Consider the following 14,570-nt stretch of genomic DNA (forward strand, 5'->3'; position numbering starts at 1 on the left):
TAGAAAAATGAGAAAAGTAAAATTGAAAATGATGTTTAAATGGTTTAGAAATGTCTTTTTTTTTTCTTCTTTTTTTTTTTTTAATGAAATTCGCCTACTCATTCATTGATGGGAGGGGAAAAATTATTGAGGTTGATATCCGATGAAACCTGGAGGGGCGCGGGCACAGTACATGGTAGTGACCGTTTTATGGGAAAAAAACTAATCGACCACAGTGGGAGTCGAACCCACGACCTTTTGATCCGAAGTCAAACGCGCTAATCCACTGCGCTATGCGGTCTTGTACGTGCTATTTAACAAATTTGCTGATAATAAAAGATAAAATGAACCTGGATTCCTTAACGACGCAGTAACATGTATCCACCGCATATAAAAAAATCAATGTTATAACCAGAAATAACTAAAAAAACTGGAACTATCTGTGATTTGTACATTCATATCAAATGAACATGAATAACACAGTACATTTTGTTGTTGACATACATTGATCAGTGTTTACTAGTGAAGCTTCTTCTCTTCACTTTGAATGGTTAACATGTTCAATTTGAACTTTCGGAGTTGTGCCGATACCACTTCGTGTGCTGCAAATAGCTTATCGTCGATGTGATCTTGATAATTGTTGTATAATGCAGGCACAGTGAGAGAAAGAACAACCCCTGGAACAAGTTTCACAAATTCTTAGCTTTTAAATCGAAACAGGAGATGATAAATAAAACTTCTTAATATAATGAAAACCATTTCAAGACTCACCAATATAGACAAGAGTGATGAAGTTAAAGAGGCCTCCAACAAAAGCAACAATCCAGATCGAAACAATGACCTAAATTATAACCACAAAAAATCAGCAGATGTTATTCACATAAAAAAACGCATTTGTAATCAGAAAATGAATCAGGAAGACCAACAAATTCTACCTTTAATAGGAGTTTCACATTTCCTCCTACGATGATAGCGTGTCCAGTTTCCAGTACACGATTAATTAAAACATGTACATCACTGGATATCTTTAGGATGGAATCATCAGATATTTGCAAATTGGGAAGTGAAGGAGGAGGCCTAAATGGAATAAGATGTTTGTTTCAGGTTCAATTCCATTTTAAGTTGACTAATGCAAAAAGCCATAATACAAAGCTTACCAGTTGAGAAAATAAGCCAATTTCCCCCAAAAGAAGAGAGTAACAACCAGAATCAGCAGAAAATTTGAGAAGAACAGTAGCGGATTATATCCAGCTATCTCAAAAAGAAACCAAATGATACTTGAGGATACTAGCAGAATACCACTGGTAGCTTGGTTTTTCCATAACAGAACATCAGCTACTGCAGAAATACAAGAATTGTCAAATATGCGCCCATACATATATTAAGCTAAATGAGGATTCGTAAAAAAAATGCACTGATCTAAAGATATGTTTCAATTTAAAAAGTCAACTTCAAAAGAGAGTAAACCTGAGCCTTCTCCAAGGAATTGTTGGACTGATTTCCTGCAATGTGATTGCGAGGACATTAACAGATCCTTCTCTGCTGCAGAGGGATCTGCTAGAGTACTGGCATCCATGGCGATGATCGTTTATCTATCGATAGAGGAGACAATATGTAGTTCCTACTGGAAAAGAAAGAGTTGGTAAACGAAGAAGTTTTAATATAATCAGAGATCGTGGATTGTTGTAATGGAACTTTCCAACCAAACCCCTCAAAGAGTTGACAATACGGGAAGGATCCCTTTAAAGTGGGAAAAATATATCATCGGAACATTTGGGCTCAAACCCACAAAATGATTTACTCTGGAAGAAAGGAAAAGAAAAAGCAGCTGGTTCTTTAAAAATTATATGCTACATACAAGTGACTGAGAATTCATTGCCAGCAACAAGCTCTTACAACTCATCAAGCTAGAACAAGTTAGCTTCTTCGATTCTTCCCCTATTTTAACCTTCTCTGGTCAGTAGCGGGCTAGAATTAGAACAAATCATATGTTAACATGGGAATATCTGAATAAGAGACTCAACCATCAAATGGTTGCTCACTTCCCCCTGTTCCCAGCTGGGACAAATATATGTTTTGGAATTTCTGGCTCTCCAGCATCATCATCTGATTTATCCTCGTCCTCCGAAGATTCGTCCTTCTGTTGCTCTCCTGCATCAGGGTTCAGCCTACTCTTCTTCGATTGCTTCTTCATTTTCTTCTTCTGACGTTTTAATCGCTTCTTTGCTGTCCTTTCCTCTGTGGCCTTCATTCTTTCTTCTTTTCTAATCATAAAATCAGATAGCTCTTTTCGTTTATCGTAGTCTACTTGCATTCTTGCAAGTCGGTCTTGTTCTTTCCGCCTCATTTGCCGGTACTGTTGCATTAAAATTCACGATATGAGGCTCATTGCACAATTTAACAGATAACAAGTGTATTGTAGTGCAACAAAAACTAAATTGTAACGTCATACACGTGATAATATGCCTCACCTGGTTACATGTGCAGACAAGGTCCTATCAAGTCTATACAATTATCTTACACTATGATAGAGACTATACCAAGGAATTGAACAATGAAATGGAGAAATGTCTTCCCCAAAAAAACATATTACTACAGGTGACAAAGTAACAAATTCACAGTAGAAGGTTGGGAAGGAAATGATGAAACTAACACTTTCTACAATACATCAGAATTTTACTAGTAATTGAGAAAACAAATTCCGGTTTCACCATCTACTTGTTTAACCACGGGTTGCAGTCCAGTATAATTTGATAGTAAAGATTGTTTCCCCTAAAACTGTTAAACATCACAATAGTAAGTTCAAAGAGGTGGTTTTTGAAGCCCTTTTGCAAATAATCTAGTTATTTTCCTATGCCCTTCAAGAAATATCTAAATACCAAATAAATGGACCAATTTTAGCGATGACCCATTTACAGCTTCCAATGCAAAAGCAAACCAACACACATGACACAACAGCGAGACTTGTGTTCTTTACTCATTATCATATAACTGTATAAGCCAGCAAACTTGATATTCAAACGAAAAACATAATACTTGGTGCAAGACGGGTTTCATATCATATCATACTTGGCATAAAGAGATGTAGCTTCTTGGTGTATACCAACCGAAATTAAAATGTAGGTGGCCACTGGGTGTGTCCATATCTTTTACGATGAACCAAGAAAGAGTTAAAACTTATGAGCTAGTTTTACGAATCTGATTCATACTTAACATAATGAAGTAAACAAAGAACAAGCAACAACAAAATGTGTTTGAATTTCCCGAGAGAATTGACAAACAAAACATATCTGTTTTAAATGATTCATTAACCAGAAAAGATCAGCCTCATTCAAAAGGGATGAACATTGTTATTGTTTAGAAAAACAGATTTCACGAATATACATGAAACCCTAAGAATTGAATATTTCTTCAGTGTGGTCAAATTGTTGCATAATTTTTTAATCTAGCATATGTATATTCTAGAGTACAGCAACATTTAGGGTTTTGAAATAATAAAAAAAGTTTTGAGTATAAGAAGCAAACCTGATGAAAGTCACCAGAGCCAGAACCAGCAGAACTACCAGACGTATTGCTAACACGAACAGGAACTTGTTCCAGAATCCTTCTAAGCTTGATTTCAATATCCTCGTCTGCATCTTTTGGATTTGCTTTTTTGTACTCGACAACGGCGTTTCCAACATTCGAAGGAGCCAAGGGAAGAGCCGGAAGAGAATGTTTAGGTCGCTCAGGTACTGTTACAATCTGTGTATTTCCTTCCACTGATGGACCATCACCAGATGACATCTTTTCTCCCTGAATTGAAACACTGAAATTTCAATGACTGCAGAAACATTTAAATTATCAATTTTCAACTGAACATAATTCAACACACACACATAGGCTAACCAAGCAAAATCTTATGTAATCCATAATACAAAAAATTTAACAAAACAACCATAAAAGAGTTTGAGGTTAGGCATATAATCCCTCGATTCACCTAATTGCCTACAATATAATACTGCTTTCAAAGCAAATAACAAGAGGCCACATACCAAAAAATAGAGCTACAAAAAAATCAACCATGCAACTGATGAAAGATAAATATGAATAATATACTACGATTGAAACACATAACACAATTCAAATGCCGTTCAAAATATTCATCCAATCTTGAAGCACATAGAAGTTGCGAAGTTTATAAAACACCTCGTGGCTGAGAACAGAAACACCTAAGTTGTATTGCCAGCAATAAGCTACTTGATGCAATAAGTATCCCATCCAAAACGTGTTCATAGCATAGTGCATTTTTCAGAAAGAATCTAGTGAGCTTACCACCGCCACTGAACATAATGACTGGTTTCAATGCCTTATGGTATTCTCATCATCTTTTTGCTATCGTCTACATCATGCTTATCATTCATGGAGAACACACTTTCTTCGTTCATGACTGGCATCAGAAAACGGTAAGAATCTTGTGAATCATGCATTTAGATAACTAGTTGGGTCATCAAGAGAATTTAACTTCTGTTCAAGTACCCCACTGCAACCCACAGTCTTACGACTCGGCTTGACCAGACTAAGCATGCAAAAAGCTACAGTTTCATTTGCATCTGCTTAAGGCTTGAAAAGACAATCCAAATAAACTAAGCACTGAAATATTCACTTGCAGACATGGATGTACATATGCGTTCCATTGTTACTTTACGCTGGAGAAGGAAGCTTAAGAACCAGAAGATCAAGACAGTTCTCTGTGAAGATTTTCAAGGTATACCCTCACTATCTTTATCGAACAAGAGTTCGAGATATTTTACTAAACCTTAATGGTGGATAAGGACAGGATCCACCAACTGCGGAGTGCAGAAAAAGAGAATGACTTTATCTAACAGTTTTCATTGTGATATTTATAACCAGGTTTCAGTATTACCAGGAAATGTATTCAGCTTAACCATGTCTAAACCCCAAGGGTTTAAATACAAAAGTGGCTAATACATATTTCTACAATGCCCAACAATCTCCTCGTTTGAATGGTAAATTTCACACCCTGGCTGTCAGGTTCTCGTTCAGTTCAGATCTTGGGGATTTTCGGTGACTAACTGGGTTTTTCTTTTTCCTAATTTTGCTTACTTGCAGGCACCCATTTTCAATAACATCAGCACCTGGAGATGACTACTTGAGTGTACACATAAGAACAGTAGGAGATTGGACACAAGAACTAATGAGAGTATCCACAGAAACTTGCAGTTCCCCAAATCATATTGGGTTAGCAAAATTTGGACAACCAGGAAGAATTGATCAAAGAGGGTAATATATAACAACACTGAGGTTGCCTTTCCAATTTACTAAAACCTAACGGACTAGCTTATTTTCATTTGAGTAAAACTAATTCTTAACGCCTAACCGACTAGTTTATACGTCCAAAATGCTACCCTACTCTTTGTTATTTGCTAACACAAAATGGGTGGGGCTTTAACTCTATTGCAGTTTACCGCGGTTGTCAGTCGATGGACCCTATGGAGCTCCAGCACAAGACTACCGCAACTATGATGTTTTACTACTTGTTGGGCTCGGGATTGGAGCAACTCCTTTCATAAGTATCCTAAGAGATCTTCTCAACAACGTAAGATTAGCGGAGGATCAAACAGTAAGATAATTCAGAAAAAATAAGAACCACATTTCAATTTCAAATTTTCATAAACTTTATGAGTCAACTAGGAATTGTAAATGAATTTCAGGATTCGTCGGTAACGGATATGAGTCGATCAGAAGATAATAGTCTGAATAGTATAAATTCTCAAACAACAATGTCAGCAACAACGACAACATCAAGTATGAAGAAGAAACCGCAAAGAACTAGTGCTCACTTCTATTGGGTGACTAGAGAACCTGGTTCTTTTGAATGGTTTAAAGGTGTTATGAATGATGTTGCTGAAATGGATCAAAAAGAAAGTAAACTGAGATTTTATTTCATGGTGCATTTTTAAGTTCTAAAATCTCTTATTATTATTACATGATTCGAACTGAAAACAGGGAGTTATAGAGATGCATAATTACTTAACAAGTGTCTACGAAGAAGGTGATGCAAGGTCTACTTTACTCACCATGGTTCAGGCCCTTAACCATGCTAAAAATGGTGTTGACATCTTATCCGGAACCCGGGTAAGAACATCTCTTATATACATACTCTCTTTTACAAGATATATGTAGCACCCACACAGTGGAATTACTCGTATACCTTGAGTGGAATTACTCGTATACCTTGTGAATTGAGAAATTACCCTGAACCAAAACAACAACACAGGCAACTAGACTGCAAAGATATGTTGGTGGTGGGAAATGTCTAAATTGCCTCATAAAACTAGAATTTTCTTAATAAACCATATAACAATCACTTTCCGCATCAACTAAATTATATGGTTCTTGATTGCAATCTTTGTGACAAATTTGAGTTTTACTTGAGGCAGGTAAGGACTCACTTTGCAAGACCAAACTGGAGAGAAGTTTTCACCAAGATAGCTAAAAAGCATCCACACTCTACAGTAGGTAAGAAAAGAAATCTAAAACTAAGAGCACAAAACACTCTAAACTGAATTTTATATCCGAACCCTAAAATCATAAACCCCTCAGTTTCATAACATCCGACAATACCAGTGTTTTTCCATGTATAGGTATTTCTCAAAAATATGTATGATCAATACACAAGATAAATCAAAATTAAAACACAGGGCTAAACCTAAGTAGAAAAGAATTTAGGGCATATTGGTTCTTCTACGGTAAAATTGAAACTCTAATGACAAAATTTGAAAGACAATAAAAAGGTAAAGGAAAATCTACATACCTGTTTCTTCTTCTTCTTCTCCGACGTCAATATGAAGGAATACCACTAATTTCCCGCTCACGATTCACTAATTAGGCGAGGGCACTGCGAGTGCGAGAAGAACAACTCAGAGAGAGATTGGGAAAAGAAAGACCAGATTTCTAGCGCTTCTACTACTAAGGCCTATAATATATAGTAAGAAATATTTTGGGCTGGGCTGGGCTGCAAGTGTAGAGGCCGGCGTTTTGACGAACCCTGATTTTGGGCATACCAAAATCTTCTTAGGCATACAAAGCACTAGTCCTAACTTGGGTGACCTTATAAGGGGTACCCTATGGGGTGGTTCAATTACCTGTATGCCCTTAAATCCTTTAAATTACTACTAATCTATCCCTAATCCTAATACAAAACCTATAATCAACTACACCTAAAATCAGTTTCATTCACCTTCTTCTTCTTCCTCTCCACAGCCGAACTCATTCACCCTTCCCTTTCTTTTTTTTTCATCGCGGAAATTTAATTGTCGATTCGTGAAACTTTAATCGACGATTAAACTCATCTATATAATGGGTCGTCGTAAGGCAGTATCTCGTTCAAATCGATCGATTGAACAACCTATTGATGAAGAAGAAGATTTAGAGAGTGAAGAACAAACTCAAAATCAACCGGAAGAAGAGATTGAAGAAGAACCAACTCCGGAAATGAGAATAAGAAGGTTAGTTCTACAAACCCATCTCATATTTGATGTTTTTGATTGTTTTGGTCGATTTAATTCGTCAAAATCATGTGTTATGCGGCGGTTACAGGGTATGGTTCGGCGTAAAACAAATGTTAGATGTGCGCCGAGCTGTTCTTGGAACTGAACCCTGAAAGTGCATATGAACGTCTCGGCGTAGATCTGAAATCCGTTTTGAGCCGAACTTAGTGACACAGAGACTTATATTTAGAATCGGCTTATTCGATGGTGTTAGTTTTGTGCTGAATATGTTTTGTGAATTTCAGAAATTTTGCATGTGCGTAGGATCGGCTTGTATGGTAGTATTAGTTTTGTGCCGAATAATGTTGTTTGAATTTCAGAATTTTTGTATGTGCTTAGGATCGGCTTGTATGGTTGTATTAGTTTTGTGCCGAATAAATGTTGTTTGAATTTCAGAATTTTTGCATGTGCTTAGGATCGGCTTGTATGGTTGTATTAGTTTTGCGCCGAATAAATGTTTCAATTCATAAGTCTAGATTCGGCTTATTCGATAGTATTAGGGTTGCGCCGAATATCATTGTTAAAATTTCATAAATTTTACAAGTGTATAGGATCGGCTTATTTATATGATATCATGTTACGCCGAATACATGTTTGAGTTCATAATCATAGATTCGGCTTATTCGACGGTATCGGTTGTGAGTCGAATATATAGGATCGGCTTATAATTGTTTTGTGGTATGAGTCGATCCACTATCTGTGTAATCTAATAAAAATTTCAAGACATGATTCATACTTGCGCCGAATTAGTCTTATAACTTTCATACTTGTGTCAGGACCAATGCTGCGGGTAGGGAGATGTTGAAAAAATGAAGGCCAATTTTGGTTGCAAAACACCAATGACCGTGGAAGAACAAAAATACCTCATCAACAAGTGGGATGCAATCATCAACAAAGGACAAGGACCCGAGGAACCCGAACAAAGGCCTACCACTAAGAAGAGGGGTCGTGGTTAAATGCCCTTTTATGTTTCCAACTTCCTTTTAATGTTTTTCTTAAGTTTTAAGTACACTTTTATGGTGTTGCAAACACCTTTGCTTTTAGGTGCTCAACTTTTTTTTAATGGTGCTGGGATTGGGTTATGGACACCTTCAATTTCATGTTTTAATGAATAGCTTAACAGTTATGCGCCGAATGTATAGAGTTCGGCTTATCCTCTAATGTTAGTTACGCGCCGAATCATTTGTCCTTCAGGTTCGGCTTTTTCTATAATTTGAGTTATAAGCCGAGCCTTAAAAATCATTATTGGTGTAATCCAGTATATAGTTCGGCTTAAATCTCACCAATATGGTGAGCCGAATCTGTAAAAATTTTCAATTTTTTTAAAAAAATAGCCGTTACTTATATATGTTCGGCTTATGTTCTAAAATTTCTATAAGCCGAACCTGTACTTTTTTTTCACGAAAATCTAGGAACGACTCTTTTTTTGAAAGATATAGCCGTTGTAAAACTATATTCTATATATACCTACATGTTTTTTCATATTCTTAACCACATATGCTCAACAAATGGCACCCCCAACTCCTAAGTTTACTCTAGAAGAAGATTTATCTCTTTGCACTAATTATGTAGCATACTATCCAAAGAAGGGTGAAGAACGACGAGTAAATGGTCTGATGAGTATGTACTACTTGGTTAGAATTCATGAAGCCTTCATCATGGAAACAAGTAATCCTCACAACCGGGATAGTGCGTCCTTGTTTTTCCGAATTATAAGTATTAAGAAAAAAGTCACAGACTTCATAGCTTTAGTTCGGATTGTGAGTCGATATCGACTCAAAGGTGAAACAAACTCTGAGATTGAAGTTCGAGATCTAGAGGAATGTCGACGATGGAAGGGAAAGAATTTCAAATACAAAGATCACTACCACATTCTTAGAAAGTTTCTCATTACCCATTTAGGATATTAGAAATTAATTGCAAGCCTACTATTGAAATATTCATCAATTGCATCAAAAACCGTGACAAAAGTGTCAACACAACCAAAAAGGTTCTTCTTCAACCGATAATGAGCCGACTCTACCATACTTGTGGCTTGGTTGTCGAAGTGTTTGTGCCGATTTGTGAAACAACTCACGAACCTTTCTTTATTAGGTTCCAACACATCTTTGACCAAGTAAGTAATGACATCGGGGTAGGCGGTCTTCCAATGCTTAATAAGCATTTTAAAATTTTCTTCATAGACATCCTCGGTGATTGACCATATCAAAGCTTCCCATTCGCCTTGGAAATAAGCCCACAACATCTCATTATGTTCATATGCTTTCAAGAATTCCTTCTTTTTCTTTACTCGTGTCTCCAACGGTAGCTTAGCAATATTCTCTAATTCTTTCAACTTAAGTGGTTGAATTATCGGTTGACATTTTTTCCTCACATTGCACCATATGTGAAACGTACAAAGAAAATTGAATGCATCCGGAAATACCTTCTTAATAGCATACATCAACGATGAATCTTGATCGGAAACGAACACTTTAGGAAGAGCACCCTCCCGGAAGATTAACTTCAATTGTTCTAACCCCCAAACATAACTCTCTTTCTTCTCGTTTTTCATGAAACAAAAATCCACGGTGAACGGTGCCTTTGTCGAAGTATGCCCCACAATGTTCATCAACGACATATCATATTTATTAGTCTTGTACGTGCAATCCAGTATAATAACTTGTGGGAAGCATAGAGCCAATTGGGCGCATTCCGGGTGGGCAAGGAAAAGGTGTGTGACTTGACCGAAGTCATCCAACTTCTTTTGGAAAGCGTAGTTATTCTTCACCCCTAACCACATTACTTGTTGCATCACCATCCTACCTTGCAAATTGAGTATTCTAATCTTTTGTCTTGCATTGTAGATAGTTTGCATAGTCGACTTGTTATTCTTGGTGTCCGTCTTCAATTTGCTAAGAATCCTAGAAGGTGGCAAACGTGTCGTGTCATTTTATCCACTTCTAACATCTCGTCGGGTTTGAGTCGCGCTACTTTCGCATGTCCATGAAGGTCTTTGGGACGTGGGTGGTTATGACGACAATCCATATCTTTATTCATTATCCAATATTGATCTTCTTTGTTCATGGACTTATTCTTGAGGTTGAAAACGATCTTGAAAGGGCAATTTCTTTTCTTCGTCTTCGTCCTATTCTTTCTCCCGGTCTTCCCAATGTATACAGTACCCTTTTTAACCTTGCTAGCGCCGGTTCTACTACGCTCACAAATCATTTCAAACCGATCCCATCGGCTTTGTTGTCCTTTAACTAGTACACAATTTATCTTCATCGCGTGTTCCTCAAGCCAATCCAGAACTTCTGGTTTAGTTTTACATATCTACGTTCATTCCAAAACAAGTAATTTGTAAGAAAAACTTTGGAATATTCCGATAACATTAAGGTAAACAAAAGGTTCTTACATACCAAATCATTTTGGAAGTGATCCTTGGTATCCTCGTGAATTATGTCTACTGGATCAGGTTGATTTTCCATGGGTCCAAGCACGATCTACAAAGAATATCACAAGGTTAAACACTATAAAGGGAATATAATAACAAGGTTCGGCGCATTCGATAATCACATTATGTGCCGAACTATAAACATTTACAGGTTTCGGCTTATACGATATCCTCAATATGTGTCGAACCACGAACAATATTTTAACCCAAAAATTAACAAATTCATGTTCGGCTCAGACGATAATCATATTATGTGCCGAACCTTGAACATAAGAGGTTTCGGCTGATACGACATTCTCCATATGTGCCGAACCAGTAACAATATTTCAACCCAGAAATTAAAAAATTATGTTCGTCACATACGATTTTGGATATATAAGACGAATTAGTAATGATTCTATTCCGGGCTATTTAGGATGTTGTTCGGCTTACTTGAAACTTTCATATAAGCCGAACTAGTGTTTAGCAAAAGGGTTAGAATTGGAAATTATAGGTTCGGCGCATGCAGTAAACAGATTCAGTAAGCCGAACCGTTCATCAATTGGTAGATTCGTCTCATAGATGTGAGCCGAACCTCAACCTGTTTCGCCGAACCATGATTCAAAAAACCTAACTTTTGATAATTGAGAGCTATAGAAGTGAGATTAAGTATAGGATATAAGTGTACCTGTGTATTAGAAGCATTGGGTTCCTCATCAATGTCTTCATCATCAGGATTTGGCTCATAAAAATCATCATCTTGAGTTTGTGTTTGAGTTTGTGTTTGAGTTTGAGCTTGAGTTTGAGTGGGTGTAAAATCATTCTCATAATCTAAGAAATCAGCCATTTCTGGATCATTGTTGTAGTTGATATGTATTTTCCCAGGTTTTTTAGATGAATGATGACCCTCCTCATCCTCCATTGAATCAAGAATTAGAATTTTCTCACTTTCTCCTTCTCTTTCTCTCCTTCTTAACCAAACCAAAACTTTGATTTTTTTTCCTAAAATTTTTCATCTAAACAACTCTTATAATTCTGAAAATTATTTTAATCACTAAACAAAATATTTAATCACTAATAAAGATTATTAACACTAATACGTAAAGGGCAGATTTGCCATTAAAAAAAAATTTGGGTTAAGGGGTTATCTGATTTTGCTATTTCACAACCTTTTTTGTCTTCATTCAGTATGCCTTGGAAGATTTTGGTATGCCCAAAATTATAGTTCGTTTTGACATGGAAAGCTGTGGGTTCTTGTAACAGGAAATAAACTTGTTCGCTTGGCTTTTTTTTTACGGGGGTTAGTCAATTGGGATTAGTAGAGACACTCATAGACTTTTTATGTAAGATATTTTGGGTGACTCTAGTGAGTTTAGAGATTTTGAGAGACTCTCTGAATGATTTTCAAGGAATTATGGTGATTCATTGAGACAATAAAACATATATGAATTTCATCTTACACACATGAGACCGACAATATATTTATTTGTTTTACAAAATGAATATATGAATATTTCAATGAAAATTTATTAGTCTATACACAAGATAAAAAATTTATCAGTCACAGTTCTCTTTCCATATCTAAACCTTGGACCTCTCCGTCCCTAAATAGATGAGCTATTTATTTTTAAATTTTGTTCCATTAATAGATGACCAACATCATTAAACAAGGGGACGAAGAAAGTATTATATTTTTGTTTCTTTTTTCAAAGTCTTGGAACGAGTAAGATATATGAGCCAGAAAAATAGAGGCTAGATTGAGGAATGGCTTAGTATCTAGCCAAAACAAACAAAACAAATCAATTAACATGCACAATATTTATATTTGGACCAGCCTATGCAAAGTGAAATATCATAAACAAACAATCGGTATTTGCATACATTTTATCCAAATTATCCTCAACCAGTTCACAATGAAGGCTATAGGTATGAGAATTAAAGTATAAACCTTTTATCATATCGGTAAAGGTTTCACAATCCCGTCCGGGTGAACTGGACCCCACAGTTTACATATCTTGATCTTACACCCCAATCCAAACGATGACCGATATCATAGATCTTTTATCCCGGAGCTGTTTACATGATAAACTAAACCACCTCTCCATTCACAACCCATATAATGATAAATCCAGCTACTTCGAGAAAGCTTCCCGGATAAGATCATCTGGAAGCACAAAAAAAACTAGAAGATAACTTCATGACAAAGATGTGTAACCCGGCCATCGGATCAATTACATCAAAACTCCCTGCTAACTACCAATTTTTTTGGACACTACGATGTCCCCAAAAATACAACTTTTCTTCTGGAAAGCAATTAACGAAGAGTTGCTGACATTCAATATTTTAAATTGTATCCATCTTCCGGTCTATGCCCCAATTGCAATACTCAACCAAAAACTATTGTACACATACTCCTTCAATGTGGGGTCTTTGTAATAGCATGAGGCGCGCTTTTCACTAGGTTATCAAATCATTCAAATACCATCCATATTACTCCCAACATTCTTATCCCCCAAACAATACTCCCACAGCTATTACAAACAAAAGCCGCTACCTCTATCATTACCTCGTTTTTCTTTTTCTTTTGGTCCTTGTGGAGAGCTAATATATCGCCAAAAAACCATTATACGAATGACATTCAAAATTCAGCAAGAGTTCACTTGAGAAAAGGAGATCCTACCTCATGTCCTACCTGGTATACAGTCATCAGTATACGATCACGAACAACCATATTGGTAGGTTGGGTTACCCCTAACCTAGACTGGATTAAGATCTACACTGATGGGGCGGCTAGAGGACATCCTAGAGCTAAAGTGTGGGTTTCATATGCGGTAATTTATTGGAAATAATGGTGATAGCTGAAAGGAGAGGGTACCCAAGTACGCTACCAATTTTTTCGTTCGGCAACCTATATGAACAAAACCTAATACAATTGCAAGTATACCTAATTAAATATCCATGAACGATATATATATTGAAAAGACGAGGGTATCCAAATGCACCACAATCTTTTATTTATCAACCTCTAAGTCCTCTATCGAATGTGATTGTCTATGGATAGAGTTGAGACAATAAAACAATTCGGTTCACACTTCGTGTGATCATTTATGGATACGAGATCGAGACAATACAACAACAAGATCACTTTTGTGAATGCTATGGATACAAGATCGAGACGATACGAGAACAAAGTGTGTACTTGATAATAGGTTTGGAAATAGCTGAATCTCTGTAGGATCAATATCAAGTATTTCGGAGTTAACGTACTTGTGTATTTTAATTAATTATAATAACAATTATAATACTAAAAACTAAGTAAAAGACACAACGGGATTTTGTTAACGAGGAAACTGCAAATACAGAAAAACCCCGGAACCTAGTCCAGTTTTGAATACTCTCAGAATTAAGTCGTTATACAAAATCTAATAACAACTTCGTATAGTTGAGACCAAGCAGACTACCCCTAGCTACTTATTTCCCTTAGTATCCATGCGCCTTCGACTTCTAGAGTCACGCACGTAAATAGCAAGTCATTTGGATCGTATTCCAAATAGCAAAGGAATAATCTGTTCGGTAACCACTCTAATCAATCTTTCTACAAGATATGATGAGTTGTTGACAAA

General features: G+C 36.4%; 1 protein-coding gene, 1 non-coding gene and 1 pseudogene across 4 annotated transcripts; 1 reads left to right on the forward strand and 2 right to left on the reverse strand.

Annotated features, from left to right (window-relative positions):
* Window positions 1-206: 206 nt before the first annotated feature.
* Window positions 207-280, reverse strand: TRNAR-UCG. Its single transcript has one exon. It is a non-coding gene; the product is annotated as a tRNA-Arg (tRNA).
* A 53-nt stretch (window positions 281-333) lies between these two features.
* On the reverse strand, window positions 334-6,939 carry LOC113293031 (reticulon-like protein B11). 3 transcript variants are annotated; one of them, XM_026541818.1, is made up of 7 exons: window positions 6,797-6,939; window positions 3,505-3,774; window positions 1,447-2,335; window positions 1,137-1,317; window positions 915-1,056; window positions 751-820; window positions 403-656 (listed from the first exon to the last, which is right to left on the reverse strand). In XM_026541818.1, the coding sequence occupies exons 2-3, from the start codon at window positions 3,763-3,765 to the stop codon at window positions 2,018-2,020; spliced, it is 579 nt and encodes a 192-aa protein (XP_026397603.1). In that variant the 5' UTR covers window positions 3,766-3,774; window positions 6,797-6,939; the 3' UTR covers window positions 403-656; window positions 751-820; window positions 915-1,056; window positions 1,137-1,317; window positions 1,447-2,017. The 3 variants fall into 3 exon arrangements, with proteins under 3 accessions (XP_026397597.1, XP_026397603.1, XP_026397606.1); XM_026541821.1 differs by having other exon boundaries at window positions 3,505-3,802; XM_026541812.1 differs by lacking the exons at window positions 3,505-3,774; window positions 6,797-6,939 and having other exon boundaries at window positions 334-656; window positions 1,447-1,778.
* Window positions 4,065-6,725, forward strand: LOC113346844 (annotated as a pseudogene).
* Window positions 6,940-14,570: the final 7,631 nt, after the last annotated feature.

This window comes from Papaver somniferum, chromosome 1, assembly GCF_003573695.1.
Source record: "Papaver somniferum cultivar HN1 chromosome 1, ASM357369v1, whole genome shotgun sequence".
In the NCBI taxonomy this organism is placed as follows: domain Eukaryota; kingdom Viridiplantae; phylum Streptophyta; class Magnoliopsida; order Ranunculales; family Papaveraceae; genus Papaver; species Papaver somniferum.

Excerpts from the sequence above, each read along its gene's own strand:
- LOC113293031 (XM_026541812.1), bottom strand. The coding sequence starts at position 1,555 with ATGGATGCCAGTACTCTAGCAGATCCCTCTGCAGCAGAGAAGGATCTG. Across the intron at positions 1,057-1,136 it reads TTGGCTTATTTTCTCAACTG|GCCTCCTCCTTCACTTCCCA; the intron begins GTAAGCTTTGTA and ends TATTCCATTTAG. Across the intron at positions 821-914 it reads ATGTGAAACTCCTATTAAAG|GTCATTGTTTCGATCTGGAT; the intron begins GTAGAATTTGTT and ends GTTATAATTTAG.